Consider the following 22,971-nt stretch of genomic DNA (forward strand, 5'->3'; position numbering starts at 1 on the left):
ACGATGCGATGCTCAGCTTATAAAGCTGGGGGAGGAAGAAGGGAGGAGTCATGGTGTTTTGTCTTACCAAGTGATCGTTATGCATGATGGAGCCCTGCTGCCCTGGAGATGGCCGAACACCTGCCTGCCAGTGGGAAGTAGCGAATGAATTCCTTGTTTTGCTTTGCTTGTATACGTGGCTCTTTCTTTACTTATCAATCTCAACCCATGAGTTTTCTCACTTTTACTTTTCTGATTCTCTCCCCTGCCCCACGAGGGGGGAGTGAGTGAGTGGCTGTGTGGGGCTTAGTTGCCGGCTGGGGTTGAACCATGACATATATCTACTGGAGTATAAAACCTTACCTGAAAAATACTCTGCTCAGTTAACTCTTGCTTCCAAAACTGCTGAAAAACTCTCAGGAGGTGCTCTGTCACTGACATCAGGAAAATCTTTCTGTCTATATCACCTATAACCAAAGTAAAACAGCCACTCTTATCCCACAAAAGTCTAACTCCAGCAAAATCCACAGGAAGGCAGGGCAGGGATACACAGGACCTCATTCCATCCACACCTTTACCATCACAGATGGCCATGTCGCTGTTAGAAAATTAGAAAGCTCCAATTCAAAAGACAGTTACTGTATTTTGAGTAACATTAATACATTTATTTAATTGTAATTTACTTTTCATTCATAAAAAGGACAAAGCACGGTCCTGCTCTACTCATTTGAAAAAAAAAAAAGATAAAAAGTAACTAAAAAAACAGTTCAATATTCATCAGTATCAAATAATAGTAATATCAATTTTCCTGAAATATAAAGAAACAACAAATATGTCTATCTATATAAACTTTAATTAAGAACCTTGCATTTTATAGCAGATGATACATTAGTTAGTTTTATTTGACAACAATTTGAAACTGAAGGTCCCAGTCAAATTTACACAATTATGCGAAACAGAAAAATCTCCAACTACCTGATCAGTATGTAAGACCTACCTCATCTGTGTTGCTGATTTGAAAAAAAGAAGTGGCTTTCCTTCCCAGGTCATATCCATGCAAAAACTAAACAGTTTTGCTTTTTACACCGTGTATTAGAAAAGTAAAAGGCAATCATGCATTTGGCAAAAGATTTAGTTGTGGTTGTAGATTATATAAAAATGAGTCATACTGCAAAAGAACCAAACCAAATGAAACACAATAAAACACTTTTTTTTTTGTTTTTGTACAGAAGGCTTACAGCGTATTAGTTTCTTATGTATGAAGACAGCTCATTTCTCTTTCAAATAATTACACAATTTATGAAACTCAGTAGTGTTTGACACTTTGACATTCCTCTATAGGGAAGTTATCACTTTCACCTATTTAAAAAATTTTCATCTTGTAACAAACAGTTAAAATTAAACTAAAACAGTATTATTGATATTTCTTAATGAAGACTCTACACTTTTACATGTAAATATATAGTACAAAATTATACAAATAAAAGAAGGGGGTGTAAATTATTAATAGACCTATTCTTGCCTCATGTAAATATTATTATTACGGACCTCTACAGTATCAGTTCTAAAAAGATAAAATCTATTTCTAAGTAGCTAGCAAGGTTGTGCTAATAAAATATGATTCAAAGCTTATAATTCTTGAAGCATCAGACATTGCACTATTACTTGAGCCAGCTGATTCAGTATCACTGTGTTTCTTCAACATTCACACTCAAACTAATTCCCAGCACACCATGGAAAATGAAAGGAATGTGCATTTCTTTAACAACTTAAAAAAACCTCAAACAAATCAACAAAAAACCCAACACTGAAACACTCTAGACACAGTCAGAACAAAAACATTCTGTCTCTAGTAGAGTTCCCATTTTGCAAAGGCCATAGTAAATATTTAGCTTCGACTAACAGTTGGGATCTGACTTTCATGTACTAACACACAGTTGGATCATTCAGTACTCTGTCAAATAGGGAAACGGTCTCAGAACTTTAAAACTCTTATTTACAACACTATGAACATTAGAATAATATCAAGTTCTTGGAAAAAGCATATAATTCTCCCAAATGTACACCTTCATTACAGGAAGGTAACATCTGGCATCTGCAGCATAAAAAATGTAAATATAATATTTTTTTTTACTGTGCTACTCTGTTTTTGCCATTTATTGTATATCTTTTTCATTTTTTTAATATATTTTAAATCTTTTCACTTTAAAAAATAACATGTTTCCTACCATTTCATGGTCCATTTGGCTGATCTTAACATGGACTCCCTCTCCAAACTCCTCAGTGTTATATTGCTACCTTAATAATAATAATAATAATAATAGTCATAATACTAAATCAAAACCAATACATTACGTTGCTTCCCTGAAAGCTGACATTTGACTCCTAAAATCAGCAACAATGACCATAACAATTTTTCAACAGAACGGTTTTAAGAAAATAATATAGTAAATCATGTGTCAGTGAAGCACAGGTAAATTCCTTTAAGCTAAGCATGCTGTGCACATCTCAGGTGTTCTGATTATATTTAAAATAAAAAATTCCTTGTCACTGATTTTTATTTCAAGTCCTTCAAATTCTATCCAATAGCCTCAAGAAATATAGCTCTAGAAAAATGAAATGTTTTTGCTTTGACTGTCTCTCTAAAAAACAGTAATCCCAATAAATGATGATGGGGCCATTCAAAAATATGCAGTACACAAAACATATAGGATAGTACAGACAGACGTAGTACTCTTACATTTATCACATACAATCAACATTTCAATCTCTATTATATTTCACGATTTGTTATTCAAGTTAAAGCACCTACGTATGGTGATTTTACTTTCACTGTACAGCCTATGTTATTGGGTTTTAACACTGTAACTTGCCCCATTGGACCAAATCATGCAACTGTCACAGATCAGCATAAGTGTTTTATAAGGCATATTGGAACAAGTTAAAAATATTTCTTAGCCTTTCAAAAGTTGATTTACTTCATGAAGGAGTTCCTGGATGCCTCAGTCCTCTTAAAGTTCACAGGAAATTGTAGGGTAATTTACTTTAAAGTGTAATTTATTTGGCTTAGGATGGTGCCACAGAATCAAAAAGAGTTGCGGTCCTCATCTTCAAAAGGAGTCCCTTGTGTTAGGCGGAGGACAAGGTAAACCCAGCTACATTCAGAATCCCGAGCAGGCAAGGACACCCAGGGCAGGCACCACCAGGACCAGGAGCAGAGTCGGCACTCCAGCATCGGCACCTGCATATCAAACAGATAACACCACCACCTCGGTCTTACTTCAGCAATACTGATGGCGGGGGGAGGGGAACAACCCTGAATGCAAGCAAGAATGTGGGGTATGAAGGCTGGAAAACCAGCTGGTGTCCCTCAGCACAGCCCCTACCTGTATGGATAATCTGAAACAGACAAAGAGACTTGCTGCAGTACAGCAGAGAATCCCCTCTTTTGTTCTGCAAGAGGTGTTTATGCAACGTGTTTATACAAGCAGCAAGGCCATTCAGAACACATCAGCGTATTTTGGTTTGGCCGGTCCAGCAAGCCAGGAGGTTATACCAGGAGGTAAAAGGTCAAAATAAATATTTAAACATGTGAAAACAAAATTAATGGAGTCTTTGAAATGTGACAAAGCAAAGAGACACCTTTAGAAATGTTAATGTTCGTATGATCAGCAATAATCTGAGAGATGTCAAAGAGCCCAGTCCGTCTGCCAGATTACGAAGTCCAGATGGCTGATTTATAGCCGTGTGGCATTTACATCTGTTACAAGTCACAAGGGTCTTTCTTAAACAAATATTTTAAGACAAAAAATATTAACTGACAGCTTACAAACTTTACGTGACTCACTGTGGAAAACAGGCATAAGAGTTGCCATTATGTCAAATGGCTTGTGTTGCCATGGTCCAGCTCCCTGTTAAGAAGCATCTATATGAGAAAATAACCCAGCCAAACTGTGCCTGGCTGTCAGTCTTGGAGATGGGCCAAAGGAACTAGAGAACAGGCTATTCTTTCAACCCAGAGAGGGCTCATCTAGGTCAGGATGGTAGGGGGTAGGTGAGCAGTGCAGAACCCAGCTGACTGCTCATCTTGCTGTTGAACACAGTCTAAGGACAGAAGTGCTTGCAGGCGGTGGTGACAGTCCTGAGGAGCTGCTGGAACTGTCTCGCTGGGTGGCTCTCCAGCAGATGGTTGACTAAATGAGGAAAAACCATACTGAAAAAGTAACACGTGAACCAAATGGCACAGATTTCAGCAGGTAGCCCTGTTTTACCTAACAACGGGCACAGTATGACAAATTTCAAGTATTCTTTCATAGAATTTAAAGTCCCAAAAAAAGCATTTACATTTTCTCATCAGACCTCTTGTAAGGACAAGTAAGTCACATTATCTGGTCCAGCACCATGCAGGCTCCCAGAATGACAGATCTGTAGGTTTTGCCTGTTTGCCGCAGAAGTTTCTGCATCTTTCAGTATAAATAAAGAGCTTAATTCTTCATTTTGTGTCTATCTTAAACCTCCTATTAATAATGTACTTTACTAATTTTAAGTTAGCAAAACTGAGGGTGAAAAAAATGCTGGTTTGAAGTGAGAATCTGGCCAAATAAACACCTGTAAGTTACCTTCAAGTGTTTTTTTCTTACACTATTTCCTACCCACAATAACAAGGAGAAAGTAAGAAAACTAGCTGATAACAAAAAAACATTTTTATGAAGTTTGTTGATTAAGTCCAAATAAGAAAACTTCAGAGTTCACCAGCCCATCAGCTAGCTGTGGATAGATGAAAGTGATAGCATTTAGTCTTTTGTGATTCCTATATAACTGCAGAGGTTTTTTTCTCATGGGTGTTTCACAATATGTCTCAATACACTGTGGGTTTGACGTCCTTCAGATCAGCATCCTCTCTGATGTACCATACATGTACTATTTGCAATTCCAAGATGAAAGTTTTGTCCCCCAAAGAAGAAGGATGATCATATACAGTCTTAATTTTCATACTGGGCAGAGCTTCTCCTCTTTGCAGAGTCATTTAATTGAGCCTTCATCTGCAGTCCCTCATGTTCACAGCACTATCTACTCTTCCCATTTGGCTTTAAACAGCCCCACTCCAAACACCGGCAGCTTTCATGCAGTTGTTCAGAAAGACAGTTGGGAGCACATCCCAAACTAGAGTGCTTGGTCTTCTTTCCTCACAGCTGGCTTATTAGAATACTTCAATACAATACAGTATTAGGAACTGAATCCTGAGCATTGGTATGGTGGGAATAATCATGTTTCAGCGGATATAAAGAGCATGGGTATGTTCTCACTGGGCAGAGCTGGGTCTAAAGGTACGTTTCATCTCAGTGCTCTCTCTCTAGAGAAGCCGTTAGAGGAGTGTGTGCCCTCCCCACCCCAGGAACAGAAGTATGCTAGTATGCTTATGAGGTGACCAAATGCCACACAACAGGATGTGCCTACTGCTGCACATATGCACTTATGTACAGTTTGTCACCCAGCAAATCACTTAACAAAAAGGGGACCATAAGCCACTGGCAAACAGAAGGCCCGACTTGTTTATTGGGCTTCAGTGGTGAATTTAAGTCTTATTAGAAAGGCAATGTCTCCTGACCCATGGATGAAGCTCTGTGCAGACCCCCTCAGGGATATATATTCAGAGGTCAGCCTCCAAGATGAAGACAACTGTTTCTCTTCCCATTTCTACCACAGAAAGTGGAAACGAGTATTTTTAGATGATCCTGGTTTCTGCATTATCTCACCAGGGAGAAAGCCCACAGCATCTGCCAGCAAGCCATGATTTTAGAGCTTTCCCCACAGAATTTATTTCCAATTTCAGCCATATTCCTCCTATTGTCCCCCTTCTTTGTACGTCCACCACCCTACTCCTCCTGACTGTGGTCCTTACTTAAATAAAGTCTTTCTGCTGCTCCACTCTCCTTGCTGTCCCCCATACTAAACTCCACCCTTTTTCTCTTGCTTCTGACACTTCAAAACTCTTCTCTGCTCCTACCCTTTCCTCTACTGCTGTAGGGATGTTTTCTGAAGTCAAGACTTCTTCCTAAGTCCTTTCTGATATCCAAACACTTGGAAAACCAAGACAAGAGACCTATCAATCCTTCTTCATCAGCTCAATTAATCTGTAAAAAGTACATTTCTATGAATAGTACATTTTTCCATAGGAAGTAGTATGTTCACCTCAGTGAGAGCTAAAGTTAAGGAAAATACTGGAAGATTGCTTTTGTAAGTATCTATAAACAGAGGCATTTTATGCTTAAGATGAATATGAATGTACACTCAAATACATCCTCATACATAACAACTGCACATTTCGGCAACTGGGAAAGTATGGGGATATATTTATCTGTATTTTTTAGTGATTTATGAGACATTAATCTTTTCTGTAGTCTTTATCCCTAAAAATCAATGTAGTGGCTCTTAATGAATAATAGCCACAGGAAAAAAAGATAATCCAGATCCCATATTTAAAAATATCCACTGAAAATGTGTTCTGCCTTTGTCAGACCAGGATAACGCAGTTTCAAAGACACAACTAAACTCGTATTTTGAATGCTTCCAATGAAGGCAAACATGAAAAAAACTTTGCTGGGTGAAGCTGAATGATAAGCAAGTATGAGGAAATTTCTATCTGCATGTAACTGTCCTACAAAGAGAAAGGAATAACAAATCTTGCCCTGAGATGTGCCTCACTGGCTCCAGAATTAATAGTTAGAAGCTCACTCCATTACAGCAGTTCTTCACAAGGTTTAGGCACTGCTGCAGAGATGTGTATAACAGCTTTCCACAATAGGGCAAATCCTACCCTTAGATAGCACATTAACAGAACATTAGGAGGACAAATACACATTAAACAGATCATCTCCTCTTTTTGCTTGTTAGATTACTGACCTACATGTCAGGAATCATAATTTACTGGAAACACCCTTCACCACTGCATGACAGCCAGTACGCTCCAGCAGCCCATGAATGGAAATTAATGCTAAGTTTTGCCTGAGTGCAGACTACAGATTTAATTCTGTGCAGTAATGCAATTGTGATCTGTCAGTTTTAACAATCTTTAGAAACTAGAGAAACGCCAGATAAAGACTTAATGAATGTGCACAAATAAACATGTGGAGGTAAATTAAAACAGAAGGATTATTAAGCTCCTTCTGAAGTCTGTCCAGGTATGAGCTGGATACATTTAGCACTTAAAGATTCATTCTCCCCTTCAGAGTTATAAAGTGTGATCTCTCCTCTCAACCAGCATCTTGCTTATCCAGTGTGCATGCAATTGCAAACTACACTCATCAAAGCCAAGACCAAAACCTTATCAGTATCACATAACCTAACTACCCCTCTAACACACTCTAATATCCACACATAGTTTATTTCTTTCAAACACACATCTTAAATTTGTTTGGTTTTTTTTCCAACAGCCTGAAGCAAAAGTTGTGAAATCTTGCAGCATTCCCATGGAGGAATTACTACTGTCTGCTATAGAGTTTCTGTAGCTCGTATTTTTAAGCCTAGGACTAAACCATCTGCAGAAACATACACTCAGAATGTAGTTAAACATCAAATAGAATTTGTATAGGATGTGTGCAGTTAACAGAACTTTTTTCCTGTCTCCTGTTCTCGCAGCCTTTCTCACAAGTGGTCATTTATTTGAGTAAATTAAGAGAACAACAGCTGGACGGGTTTTCCTTCAGCAAGATCTTTACATATCATTTACCAGGAACTCCTGGTAAAGTCCCACAAATTGACAGCCCTCTATTTGTATTTTAAATTCTTTGTTGCCATTTCAATCACATAAAGTCTAGGATGAAATCTTTTACATTTCTGAATGGAGATCCTAGATTTTACTGACGTCTTGAACAGTATGCAAGTCTTCCAATTATTCTCAAAAGACATGAAATCTATTTAATGCCTAAAAGAAACAGTTCAGACTTTGATGTATTTTCCAAGCCTTTGTAACAAGCTGTTACATCATTATTTTCTTTAAATGTTACTTATCTTTAAGATATGACATTTTTGGCCCTTTTCCCAACATCAGTATCTTTTTATACTGGATTGTAAAAAAAAATAAATATCTATAGAGGCCTGTTTAGAAAACTTACTTCCATCAGATCTGTGAACCTGGAAATTAGTTACTGGTCATCTGTGAAGTTGTCATAGGTGAATAACTTCTCTTTCTCAGTGGGAAAGTGTTTGTCCTGCCAACATATACAAACTACAATCTATTCCTTGGCAAATCATGAGCTGATCCTGTTGTGGCGAAACTCCTTCTCTGCTTTTGCTGTCAGGAAAGATTGTTGAAGAATTAATTTGTATTAAATGACATCAGTTCTCTTAGTTTCCAGGTACTGAACATCAAGGGGGATGCCTACATGACTGTTCTAGTTTGAGGAGGAGCGTGTTTTTAAAGTGAGTATCTCAGCCATCCTTTTTATTAGGGTTTATTTTGCAGGACCGGATTAGAGATAGCGCAAAGAAAAACCTGACATGAACACAGAGTGTGGAGCTGAATACTCAGTGCCACTCTTTCTCTCCACAGATTCACTCCCCTTGTGCTCCACAAATTGTTCAGGTAGATGCAGACTTGCTATCTGAATGATACAGTCGCTGCAACACGTTTTGCACGACACAAGTTATCATACATTTAGTAAGAGTAAGGAAAAGAGAAATTTTTCTTACCAGGACTGATATTTTATGTGATTCATAAAGGATTTAAGTTTGTAATGTAAATTTTATAATTTGTATAGAAATGTGTCTGCCTTTGTGTGTATTTTGCAAAATAGATTTCTTTTTTCTGAATGAATGGCCAAACATCCACCCATTTTCCTGTAAATCATATTCTCCTTTTGGTCCAGGATCCAAGGACCAATCTTCTGTTGGAGCTATCTGGTTTTATATGTCTCCTTTTTATTTTAAGAAAGGTAAATGCAAAGCCTTCTCATATTCTGCTTCTCCTTGCTTCTAACTAAGCTTGTCCACTTCTCTGGAAAAAAGTTAGGCCATCTGAAAATAAAGAAAAAAGTGACTTTTGCCTGCTCCACTTGTTAGTTTCAACATCTGTTAGGTTTCATTAATACCTGTTTTATGAGTATTTTTATATTTACCCAGGTAGAAGAGGAAAGCAGGAATGGAGAAATGGAATTTCTTCAGGCTAAACTACACTGCATAAAAGAAGTGGCTGAGTTTGTAGTTCTGTCAACTAGTTTCTGAAAAGAAAATCCACTTTTCCCAGCTGGAAATACTGTCTTCATAAAAGACTAATGCAAACGAAATAGCTAGTATCAGCTGACATGATTTAAATCCTGTTATCCCTATTAATGGTAAATGGAAAATAACTAAACTAATTAGAATATGCTTATCTTGCATCACTGGCATCACTGCTAAGTCATGGGTCCAACTTTCCCTTGTCTAGGAATACCTTTGTTTGGGCACGAGGAAATTTTCCTCTTACCTCTGCCATAAACCTTTCAAGAAAGGTGCTATGGAGTAATTCACAACCCTGTGAATTACTGTTTTGCAGCAGAGTAGATATATAGGATGGAAATAATGCTGTCATGCATCTGCCCATGCTTTGTGCTGTGTGGTTTGCATCTGTGGAACAGCTTTAAAACTATGATATGATAAAGAAAGAGAACATTAAAAACATATTTGAAGTGTTGCTGATGGTCTGGGTGGTTTGTCCATCCCATGGTTTAGTACGTCTTCTCCTGCTTGAAAATCCATACGCCAGAGCCAAGTAAGCGCGTTGTTTTGTTCTGGCAATGGCACCTGGTGTGCTGGCAGTGTAGGCAGGCAGCAGCAGGGGCTTCTTTTCCATCAACTCCGGCCCTGCTACAGACCTGGGCTGCCAAAATGAAAAGATGCCTTGGACTCTGAGGAAAGTGAGATAATTTTTAGTCCATAGGCTAGTGGGCAACTGTCAATAAATGTAGACTATTTCTGAAATACTTCTTCCCCTTCACATATATTAATGTTCATCACAGATTCTTTTGCACGGAGAGCTAAGTAGAAGATGACAGATAACTTTAAATGTACACTTTTAAAGTAGTATACTCAACAAGTAATAGCAAGAACAACTACGGAGGTCCTCCTGTGACCCAGACAACAGTTGTATTGTACTTTACAAGAATTTTGTGGGTTTCAGGATCACTGCTATGACTTAAAAGGCTTGTCATACCTTTCAGCATCTGCCCTGTCTCTCCAGCTGTGAGCGGTCACTCCAGACAAACTGGCTCACCAGGAATACTGCCAGGCCAAGGAAGGCTGAATCATGTGCTCATCTAGGACGAGGTGCTGACTGCTGGAAACTGCCTGCTGAAGCAGCAGGAGGAGCTCGGAGTGAGTTTCAGCAGCTTGCCCCTATAGAAAAGCTTATCTGTGATTACACTGATTGTCTGGTGGGGCAAAACACTTGGCTGTAAAAGTTCCCACATACATCTATTCTGCATTGCCTCAGAAATTACGGTTTTGGCAGTCATTCAGAGGAATTCAGTCATCCCCTGAGAGAGCCATTGACAAGTTTTTCATCAAAAAGGACTAATTTTTTTAGGGAAAAATGGGAGGCCAGAAAAGGAAGTTTCATTGTAACCCTGAACAGAAGAAAACCAACAGATTTTCTTTGGCCAGCTGGTGTGTCTTGGGATTTCTGAGTGAGGAACCTGCTCTTCCTTGTTCAAGAAAACAGGGGTTTTTGAATGCTTTTACAAATAAATTCACCCCAAGCATACACCAGATGTGTCATTCCTTTTCACTTGCAAATAGTCCACATTTAAACAACCACACAGTACAATGGGAAAACAGTAGAAACTCTTCAGGTGCAAAATGGTGGTGAATTAATGGGAAAAAAATGGGGAAAAAACCACCCCGCACCATAATTTTGGAATTTCTGAGTTCTTGGGAACAAATGGGGCACATATAATCACTGAGGTACATTAAAAGCCTGTCTTAAAAATCTTCATCTTTCAGCCTGGACGCCTGGCTCACATATCAGATGAAGAAGGATGCCCTCAGCTTCTACAAGAGTAGAAGCACCCAATCTCAACGGGCTGGATGACAGTGCTTGCTTCATGGTAGGGAAAGGCTGCCATCCCTCCACAGCATGTGACAAGACCTGCACAGCATGCACAGTGCAGTGCAGGGCTCACACTCATGAAGCTGATCATGTGTTATACAGTCTTTGCCTATAGGTAAGTCCCATCACCACACAGCCCTTGAGAAAGAGGAAGGTAAACTGGAAGGCAGGCAGTGCTCCCAAAACACAGCTTCCCTCCCTCTGCTCCCTGAGTGCAGCAGCACAGCAAGCAAGGAGCAACAGAATCACCCAGGGCTGGGAAGCAACACAGCGAATATGTCACTGATGCAACCAGTGGACTGAGAAGCAGCAAAGAAAATAAGTTATTCCAACAGGCCAGCTCAGCTTAAATTTGGCCTTGCTGTTCAGCAAGCCAGAGAAAATCTTGATTCAGGCATGAAAGTTACTGCATAAAGGAAGAGAGCAAACAGTGCCTAGGAAGTGCCTCCAGAGCAAAATAATGTAATTTTTACTGATAAGGATACACTTTGAAGAACTGGGTAGTGTTAAACCAGAAAGGTCAATACAATTTTCTAAGGTAGCTGGGTAGCAGGTTGTCTGGTAAAGGAGACAGAAAGGAACAGGCAGGATGAAGGATCTTAGAGGGCTGCATAAACAAGAGAAAAGGTACACTGGTTAATACAAAATCTTTACTGGGAATGCTCCGATTTTCCCAGTTCCAAACATGGGTAAAATAAAAGGAGAAACAGATGATGGTAGAAACTAGCAAGAACACATTAAAAAATGAGTAGGGGGTTAGTGTAGAAATTGTTCCTACTCTGATACATTTGTTGGCAACTCCATTTGGCTTTCTAAGAAAGTAATTTTTGGATTGTGAGGACACAGAAAAGGCTGTGATTAGTACTGCGTGCCCCTCCAGCTGAGCACATAATTTTAGTGTCCTGATACAGAAGTACTAACAGCCATTGTAACTGAGTGTAAACACTTCCTTTAAAGCCAGATAAAGCTTTTTACCTCCATAATGTCAGAAAAAGATTTGAAACACCCCATCGCTGGGTTCTATTATTATAGAAAATAACTTAGAAATCCATTAAATAACTGGTTTAGGGAGAGAGAGAAAAAAATCTTCTCATGTAGAAATAAATCAGGGAAACATTTTTTTACAGATAATATCTAAATGAGCCAGCAGTGCCTAAACCCAGCTTTAAACAGCTGATCATCTCTTCAGATGAGTGACTTATGTTGCTGCATCAAATTCCACATTTCATGTATTTCTGCTCAGCTGCATTAAAACATCATGCTGAGTTACAGAATTTAAGCACAGAAAGGATCATTATGTCTTTTAATATATATCCTGTATCATCAAAATATTTCCTCATATACAATATAGTTCAAGTAGTCTTTTACTCAAGTTGTTCCTGCCCTGAGTCCAGGAAGACGGATTTTTCTAAAACACACCTAAAATGGCTCACAGCTTTGATTTAGAAACACCAGAAATTGAAAAGCTAAAAATCAAGCAGATTGTCATGCTTCTGGAGAAGAAATTTATAAACTAATCTAACAGAATTTCTCTCCTGATAAAGTTCTTACTTCAGTCACTCAATTAGCTAGAGCCACAAGCACCAAATTTGATACTCTGAAATGTTCACATGAACTTAATTGAAGGATGCTTCTGACAACTCCTCCTTCCTTTCCCACTGGCTTAATATAATTGTGTTGAAGAGGCACAGAAGACAGAACAAGTAGCACTCTTCCAGTGCCTACTTCTAAGAACTCTGTTGTCAACTCATCATCTCTGGCTTCTATGAACAGGGTTTGGAACTCAGTGAAAGTATAATATATGGCACTAATCTTTAAAGGCAAGAACATTTTGACATTGAAGTCTCTCAAGTATTCTGAAAAGGGCACGGAGCATTTCAGTATGGAATAAGATGCACTATTTAATATATCTAAATCTATCTCTCTGTACAAAAAGGGCACAAAATACAAGTATTTGGTATGGTCACTGGCACTCAAAGGTAAGTTCAAGCTAGCAAATATGTGATTTTATCTACTCTTTGTACCTGTAGCAACAAATATATCTATTTATACTTGAATACAAACCTGCCAAATAACCACAGTGCAAAATGTACTTCTAACGAAACATTTATCAGTTTTCAGGAGCACAAAATGCCTCGTTGTACCTGGTTGCACCTGGTTGTCTAGTCTGACCTCCCACTCACATCAGGGCTGTCGCCAAAACTGGATGTTGTCAGCTGCATCTTTGCTTAGCTGAGTCACAGAAATCCCCGAAGCTAAGAACTGCAGACTCCCTCTGGGTAACCTGCTCCAGTGCTGCACTGCGCTCTGGGTGAGGTTCTTCCTGATGTCCAGACTGAACCTCCCAAATTGCAATTTCTGGCCACTGCCCTACATTATATCATCTGCCATCACCAAGACTTTGGATTCATCATCTTTCTAACTGCTGTTAATACAGTTATGTGCTTCTGTTAGATCACCTCTCTCCACCATGCTAGACCTTGGTGCTTATTAAAGGAACTAGATGCTATGATACTTCCTTAATACTGAACTAAAGAGCTGTGCACCTTCCTTACTACTAGAGTGTTTCTAAAAGTCCCTCAGACGTTGCCACTGAAGTAACTGGAAAACTATCACTGCTGCCTTTGTCAAAGAATCACTGGATTTTGTTCTCTTAAGAGAGAGGCTTTATCAAAAGGTATTTTACAGCAATGTCTAACCTAGGTCTTCTGAATCACTCTCCTTGCTAAGAAGAAAAGGAGTCTGGCTAGGTTAGGTGCATAAACCTGAGAGGTATGAGTATGCCACCACTCCAAGGCACCCATAAAAAGTAACCGCTGAACTGAAAAATACCACAAGGATTTGAATAAGGCAGTTCCACGTCTTGCTACTGAAAATTAAAACACCTAAGAATCGTCATGACTAGAAAGTATTCCTTTCTTCATTCCTTCACCCCTGTGATCATGCCTGCAATCCTGTCTAGATTATTAAGGGGGAAAAAATTAATGAGATGAGTCTTCCAAAGATTACTTTAAATCACTCTAAATGTTATTTGGCTGGCTTTGAATTCTCAAAGCAATTAAAAATACTGTATAAATATAGTTCAATAGTCAAATGTCCTACCAAGAGGTGAAAGCAGAATATGCATTTGCATTAAATTAAATCATTATGCATCAAAGGGATTACACTATTAAAGCAAAACACTAATCTTGGCATTCACTCTATGAGCTATGTGATTTTTTCTGTGATATTCTTTTTTGCTATGTTGCTGCATTTAAGCGTAAGAGAGTTAAATAACAATCTTTTTTCCCCATCTTGTTCTAATGGTAGAGTACAATGAATGTAAAATACCAAGCATTTTATTTTATAAAAGGGAAGGAGTACAGTGTTCCTGTGTTGGTGTAATAAAAAATCTGAAGGTACCTGTATGATATCTCAATGGTTGGATAAATTAATGAAGAAGTATATTCAGCCAAACTGAATTTGAATGTCAGACCTTTAATTCATTGGTGAATTGATGGTCCTACTGAAATAGTGGCCATCAAAAGCTTGCTGAATTTTTTTTAAAAAGGTATTCCTGATTGCACAGTAAACCAAAATTTATTTCTCTTCTCCTCCTTAAACATTTTTTAAAAGTCAGTCGTTGTTTGCTGGGTAACATCCAGGCTGGTGAGAACAGTAAAGAAAGTTTTTAAGGGTTTATGAAGAACTAATCCTTTATCCATCAGTTAAGTGTTATCCAGGCATTTCATAGTACACTTTCTTGAAGCTGGGAGTATATGATCAGGTTCAGTGAGTCTGATCAAAGGCCCGTTTAGCTCAGGACACTGACTCCAGCGTCTGTAGTAGATGTAGCGGAAAGGAAAAAAAAAATCATGACACGCAGAACATATATTCTTTCCCACTTGTGTCAAAGCTGCTCCTGAGCTACTTTGTAGCTTCTGTTCAGTAGCTCCTGAGTCAAAGGCTGAATAAAGGACTGTTTTAAATTAGGGCTGACAGACCAACCCTCTATTTATAACTTTGCCCTGCACAACATCCTGTCACAAGAAATTCCACAATTTAATTTTGTGCCATGCAGAATAGTATTACTTTGATAGTTTTCAATCTGCTGCCTGCTAATTTTACTGAGTACTGTCATGTGAAGAAAAGTGAATGATCTTTCCCTGCTTACCTCTTACTATTGATCCTGACCTCCTTACTAGCCATCTTTACTTTAGCTAAAGACTCCTTGCCTCTCTCACATGCCTCACCCAGAATTTACTCCATAGCTGTGTCATCCTCAGTGATTTTCTCTATACTTTTATAGTATCTTTTTTAGCATCTTGTAGTATCTTTAGTATTGTTACTTTCTGCGATCTAGCAAGAATATATGTTTTTCATGACAGTCACACCTTCCTATAGCATTCTTGCAAGCTTGGGGATAGCAAGCAAGATCTCCAACACATAACAAGTTACAACATGTAACAGGGTGTATGAAGTTGCCATAGATTTCTTCTTTTGCTTATGTTTAAAGGACTGCAGAGTTCTCATGCCTTCATGTGACTGTGGTACAACCATTAGTGGGGATTTTGCAGGCAGTTCCCAAGCTCACACAGACAGACATGTGGCAACTCAGACTGAAGATGAAAGCAGGAGGAAGTTACATGGTCCTTTTCAAGCAGAGGCCATTTTTTCTGTTTTCTGATGTATAGCAACTACAGATTCCTGTCTTGTCAGTATTTGCTGCTGAGTAACCTATCCTACTCTTTGTTTTGTGTGATACTATTCTTTTAAACCTCTGTTGTGTTCTAAATCCATGTACACACATGTCCAATTTCTAACTACAAAGCCTGTCAACCACAGTCTTATGGCTAAAAATGAAATTTTGTTTTATTCATGCTTTGTGTGTATCCAGGCTTTCCCATATAAATACACATAAATTACAAAATAAACAGCATTGGTATTATCACAGGATAATGCAGACTGAAAAAACGTAACTAGATAGGAAAACATTTCTGCGGTCTGTCCTACTGTTGAGTTCAAATACAACAAAAAGAGAAGAAACTGAAATGAAGAAGAATATGACTTTTCAGGAAACTGCTTGTTCTACCACTAAATACATTGCAATGTATAGAACTGTCAAATTTTAGTTGTCAAAGTAAGGCTTGGAAAGAGGCAATAAAGATAAATCAGAACTGTGATGAAATGAAGTGTGATGATGAAGGAAAATCAAGAGAAATACTAGAGAATTGAGTATGTTGGTTTAGGCAGACTTATGTACCAGGCTAGAGGGTATTCTGAGTATTTTCTACTTAATTTTTGAGCTGTGAGACAACAGCAAATGCATTATGAAAATTACTGTTCTTTCAGAACAGAGCTCTTTTGGAAACGTATTTTTAGTTTAGTAGAAGCTTTTTGCTACATTCTTGTTATTAAGATGCGTAAGTTCCAAAATCAGTAACAGAGGACTGTCATCAGTTAAAGGACTGTTTTAATCAGCATTCCTTACGATTTTTACCTGTGGTGTTCTTTTTTCTTATTACGACAACTATCTTTGTAACAGATGGACATTCTCAAATTACGATCAAAGGATTTTGATGATACCACATGAAAAGTGAATGATCACCTGATTTACTTGATACAAATATGTGTGATGAATATTATTGTCCCATAATAATAATAATAATAATAACAATAACAATAATAATAATAATGGTGATGATGACAAATATTTAAGACGTTTGTATGAGTTATTACAGGCAAAAAATTTGCATTTCCCTTTGAAAAAGCTATGCTTCAAAGTAAATACTTTTTCAGAATCCTAGAACATGCCTCTGGCAAATGGCATTCATATGTGTATATATATGTGTGCAGTAAACACAGAGAAGCTGTAATGTTGTTCTCTTGATGTAAGCATATACAATACATAAATTACTCTTTCTCCATGTCACTATTTAAACTGAGACATTAACCTGATTTTCTATTTGAAGATGAAGGTGCATGGTATCTTCCTTTTTCCCCAGTATTTTCCCAAATCAGAAGTTACCCCCTGTCCTCTCCCCCACCCACGGATGAAATTTTAAAATGTGAGAGTCTTTTTCTATTTTGCCCTACTCTGGCACAAATTAATTGCAGAGGCCAGTGCAGTTACACAAGTGAAGTGAGAAAAGAACCAAGCACCACATGGTCTCAGTTCCTACTGATTGCAAGACTGCTTTGATTACATTAATATTAGCATTATGACGAAGCACTGCAATCCAAAAAACATGCAAGAGACAAAAAAGATATCTCAGCCTTTAACAGATTTCAAAGAAAACAGATAAGCCTATTATTAGCCGTTGAAACAGACTCCTTTGGTTAAATAAGTAGTTCCAACCTTTGACTGGTTGTGGTATCTCAAGAATGAATTTTAAATTGTGTAGCTCATTAATTTACTATAATGGGCTTGAAAAATATCCCAAAACCCCTAACTGTACAACAAGCACTGGCCAGTAAAATGTAACAGTTCATGACTGTATTTTACACTGATTATAGCTGTATGCTGAAATGCAGCTCAGCATATCTACAGAAAGTGGTTTTATGATAAACATTTATATTTCAAGATTTTCACTACAAAGAAATGCATGTGAGATGGTTGTGTTTGATAAATTTCCTTGACATAATTCTCAACTAAAACAGTGTACCCTGTAGGAAGCTGACTGGTTATGTGAGAGCAAAGTTACTGCAGGACATTTGCCTCCCTCTTCAGCATGTGACTGGGTTTTCTGTGAGAAAAAGGAAGACGATGAGGAAAACATAAAAGAATGTTTCTCCCCTTAGACAAGGAATTGAGCTAGAAATAACATATTTCTAGTTTCTTTTACATTTGACTTTCAAATGTAAATTTGTTAGTTAAAATGTGCTCTATTTTTAATATCTAAGTTAAGACCTCAGGGCCAGTTAGGGTTCCTGAACTTGTACTGAAACTTAGTTCTGACCTAACTCAGCAAGTGCTAAGAATGGCTCAGAGTACATCTACAACAGGCTGACAGCACGGTAGCCTAGTACTGCAACAGGAGCCACACAAATCAAGGAAATGCAAAAGGGTGCAATTCATACACTGGAAATGGGGGCCAAAAGACATCTTCTGGTGTTCTCTCTGGCCTCCAGCTGCTGATCCAGAAGACCTGATGTCCCCTGTGGATCACATCATGCCTGCCAGCATTGCATGGATGTCTTTGGTAATCTGGAGCATCTCAAACGCTACAGGCTTTGTTTACATTTCTGTATTACACCCTATGTGACAACTGAGTATAATGGGAGCTTAGACACCTAACTCAGGTGTATTATGTCGATTACTTTGGATCTGATACTCAGTGAACAGCAGGAAAACACTGACCTGGAAGACACATCAGTTTTGTAGATGTTCCTCTCTCTTTGGTGCAGCCTTCCAGGCTGCTCAAGATCTGGTCATTCCAACATCCAGGCTATTTTGAACCCCTGCCCTGGTTGATTAATTCTCCCCATTCACTTATGCAGGAAATAAATTTGGTTTGAAAAGTCTGGAATCAGGTGCCTAAAGGTCAAATCAGGCAATAGTCCTGTCTGACTATGATAATGTTTTGCCTTAGCTATTGTTTACATCTCTCTGTAAACATGTAAGTTCCATTTCGGCCAGTTGACCACCTGAGCACAAACTCCTATCAAATTAGATCTTCTCTTCTTTGCAAGTGTCTGAGAAAAATCATCATTACTTAAAAGCTTCTCAACACTTTATCACCCTTTTTGAGCAAATATTCTAAACCCTGTCGCACTACTGGAAAATCTCTTTAAGAATAAAACAGCAGATGTAATTTGGCAGGTGTAGGTGTTTAAAACTACACATCATTCTGCTCTTTGAAAAAAAGCATGGTTTGAGCACAGAAACAGCCTGAAAAGCTTGCCCAATCCTCTGTATATTGTGTTTTCCAAAGAGAATACCCTGTCTTTTGTCTCCTTTTCTAAACTGAGCCCAGGGAATCATCTAGGCCACCAGAGGCACAGTCCCCTTCTGTCTAGCTGGGGTATGGTAGAAGTTGTGGCTGAAACCTTGTCTGCAGTGCGGAAGACAAAGGAATACAAAAATCTTCAAATTAACATTTGAAGAGCGCTGACTCTCCCAGAGGTGCTAACTCTGCACAGGTGCGCTGGGGGCAGGCCTTACTGGCACGAATGTCCAGCTGGGCTTCAGCGTTGTATTTACATAATGGTTATGCTCCCAGTTTGGGAAGTAACCCATCTGCTGCTACCAAAAGGTCTTTGCAGCACACTGATGATAGATTATTATATATGTATCATACAAAGATGAACTGAGATATTCCTACAGATAGCAGTTTCTTCAACTTTTTTTCAGCTCATAGAATATGTGAAAAGTGATTCTTCCAGGGCATGATAATATAATGCAATGTATTACAGCTTTGGCAAGGTGGTTGACTTAGTACCCCAAGACATTCTCATAGGAAATGGTACAAACAATTAACAGAGTGTATGCTAAATGGATTAAGAATTCAGTCACTGGCAGATTTCAAAACAGAATTATTGTAGAATGGTCACTGAATTTCAAGTGTAATTCCATTGTGAACATTAGCAGACTAAACACAGTCCGATCATTTTCACTAAAATCAGAAGTACACATCTAAGGAACTGTGTACATGAAAAATGGAAAAGTAGTGAAGAGTGATAACACCACCACATTCATATAGAAACCCAGGCATCACGGAAACAGAAGCCGTTTAAACCAACTATATGTTGTTATAGCCATATGCAAAATTATACACTAAGGAAAAAAGAGATGTGCCACACAGATCAGGATGGGACACTGTATCCTGGAAAGCAAGGATTCCAGAAAGGATTTAGAGCTGCTGGTGAGATGAATACCAATTTATAGCCTAGTGCAAGGAAATAAATGGCTAACGAAAGCCTTTCATGAATAATGCTGGGAGTAGTAAGTGTAGGGAGGCGAGACTATCTCTGCAGACAACAGAGTTGAAACAGTGCATATAGTTATAGTGTCTACATTCCTAAAGAAATTCTCAGAAGTAGCAGAGGTGAAGACAAGAGCTGTCGCAATTATTTAAAACTTGAAGAAAATGTTATCACAGAGAAATTCAAGATGCTCAGTCTGGTTAGCATTTGAACAGTCACTTGAATGACCTATATACGTTTCTTAATGGAGAGAAAATATCAGGCACAAAAAGACTTTAATCTATAAAAGAGTATTTTTTTTTCACAGAGTTTTATCTTGTCATTTTATAGAGTTTTAATCTATAAAAAGACAAAAGCTATAAAAAGAAAAAATGGCCAGACCCCAAACCCAGACAAATATAGAGAAAAAAATAGGCAAAAATAGTTAACAGTGCAGGTGATTAATCATGAGAACAAAGTATCCAGCAAATGACGGATTCTCCACCTTCAGATTCCATCTGATCAAGAGTGCAATAGACGCTTCATACAAGCAAAAATGGTGATATCTGTGAGTGCACACTAGGTGATATAAACTGTACATATTGAAAACCAGCAGATCAGAGGTCCACTCCTTTAGGAACGGGCAGCTCCTCTGACAGTACACATATAATATAGCATTGGCATTGCTTTTTTAAAAGGCACGCGTTGCACTGACTGTGTGACAAGAATGCTGTTGATGTTTAATCCTTACTATTCCCCAAGTTCATTTTTTTAATTAAAAAGACAAGAATACAATGCAAGTGTGTATATCATAACCTTGTAAAGACACTGTCCAAGTCCTTGATATTTATTCTTATGTTCTACTTCATACACTGTGGGCTAAGGCAGTACATAAATTACAAAACTAACAGGAAAGAGATGTGCAGACCATGTCTGAGCTCGTATTTGGAGTCAACACAGAGCACAAGTTGAATCAGCCTGAGCCATGTTCCCTTCCCCTCTTCAATAATCACCCTGACCATTCTAAAGTTGAGCATGTTGCATTTCATATTGCTTATTTAACCCTGTGTCACAGCACTTCTCTTCCCTGAAAAGTGGAACTTCTCTACCAATTGGTCTGTGGATCGCTGTGGACTACTCACTTTTCTCAATTACTTTCTTCTGAGTAGCAGCCGACAAAGGAATGACATACAGAGAGAGGCAACTAGTACTAGGATCTGTAGCATTATTGCAAGCTGATGTCTTAAGCCTGCAGCCTGCACCATGTAGGACACCACTAGAAGTGACAGTCTAACTGGGGGCACCAGTAGAAACAGTCTGATGTTTGGAAGGTTGGCAGTGCTTCCAGGACTGAACTAGACTGCTGCTGAAGTGTTCTGTGTGCATTATGAGTCTTCAGAAATAATTTAAGATAAACTCTAGTTCTCAGTGCAGTCACCATTGAAGCGCACCTCTCAAATTTTGGACTGGAATGGTGTGCCCACCTCTGAATAGTGTGCAAGAGGAAAACATGCAGTCCAAGATTTCCAAGGAGTGGGGGAAAGAAGAAGGGATGTTATCTGCTCACCTGAAATTTTTATTTGAGCTACTTCTCCATCTCCTCCTTCACTGTGTGCTCTAACCTCAACAACATATTCACCATCACTGGGGACTGGGACCTCTATTGTATGCTTTCCAGTTGAAAACAACTTGCCTTCATGTTGTCCATCTGGTCTATAAAGTACCTAGAAAAGTCATAGTAAGTATAGTTACTGAAGTGCTACATTTTCATAAAAATACAGTTACATATGTACAGTGTGTCAATGAGAAATTACTAGGTTTTTATTTATACATGAAGCATATATATATATATATATCTCAAAACTTAGTGGCCGACTCTACTTTTTCCATTTTTATGTAGAGTGAATCTAGACAGGATGTTTCCTCATTGTTTTCTCCGTTATAAAATTATGCCACCTTTTGAAAAATAATTTCAGTCCTTACATTTGAAGTAATAAGTATTTAAAAGATGGAGGATAATAATTCCGTGTGGCAAAGAGCATCAAATAAAAATCCAAGAACTCAGCTGGGTTTTCTGACATAAAATTTCTTACCATTTTCATAAATGAAACAAGTATTAATTGTGAATAACTTTGTGAATGGTGTTAAACTCTTGCAAATGCGATGGTATATGTCTTGTGGGAGCTTTAGAAAAGATCCCCATCCCTTCTGGAATCATCTCTGTGAAACAACATCAGCAATTCCCAGGAAGCAGTTCAACTCCTCAAGCAAAATTTGTACATGTAGAACATGATACTAATTTTCTTAAGGCCAAGCAAGCAGAAAAGTTAAACAGGAATTAATTTTTGAAGGTTTCTATACACCCTATAGTTAGTATATACATTTGCTCTAGTTAGACAGTAATTGCATCTAACGAGGTTAAACATCCCTTCCCTTCCTCTACCTTCCCAGACTTTAAAGAACTCATGTTCCAGGAACTGTAGCTCCCATGGAGGTGGGAAAGGAAAGCTGGAACAATGCATACTGGTATAAGAAAGAACTATAAAGTGTACAATTTCTTTAAGCATTATTTTTAGCCAGCGGACAATAAATGTAATCATATGGGAAACCAGGTTGCCGCAGTCACTGATCTAAGCTGTCCCATGATATGGCTTGCCACCCAAATGCATTTCAGTCCCTCAGTGTTTTCTCATCATATTGACTAAACCCACTGGCTTTGCCCTAAGCCTACTGGATGTATGTGATCTCCAAGCATGATACCTTCACCTTTAGCATGCAACTATGTTTAAGTCCGATTAGGTACAAAAAAATCAACACAGTCTATAAAATGCACCTCATCTAGCATATACAAAGATAAAATATATTTTTATAGAACATACTTTGTATCCTTCAACTGCAGACTCATTTGACATTGCCTTCACGTGATCCCAGGTGATGATGTACCTTGAACCAGATCTTACAGAACTGATAATTCTGGGACGTTGGCTGGGAGCTGAAAAGCAACATATGCATAATGTGCGCATAAA

The 22,971-nt window shown here is 38.3% G+C and overlaps 1 protein-coding gene across 1 annotated transcript in view; it reads right to left on the reverse strand.

Moving 5' to 3' along the window:
- Positions 1–618: 618 nt before the first annotated feature.
- Positions 619–22,971, reverse strand: part of CNTN1 (contactin 1) — a 244,648-nt gene continuing 222,295 nt past the window's right edge. The window contains exons 23-25 of the mRNA XM_056341602.1: positions 22,825–22,937; positions 21,513–21,669; positions 619–3,220 (exon numbers count right to left, since the gene is read on the reverse strand). Of these exons, the coding sequence (XP_056197577.1) occupies positions 3,141–3,220; positions 21,513–21,669; positions 22,825–22,937 (350 nt within the window). The 3' untranslated portion in view covers positions 619–3,140. The remainder of the gene's footprint in view (positions 3,221–21,512; positions 21,670–22,824; positions 22,938–22,971) is intronic.

The sequence above is a fragment of the Falco biarmicus genome, chromosome 5 (genome assembly GCF_023638135.1).
Source record: "Falco biarmicus isolate bFalBia1 chromosome 5, bFalBia1.pri, whole genome shotgun sequence".
Classification (NCBI taxonomy): Eukaryota; Metazoa; Chordata; class Aves; order Falconiformes; family Falconidae; genus Falco; species Falco biarmicus.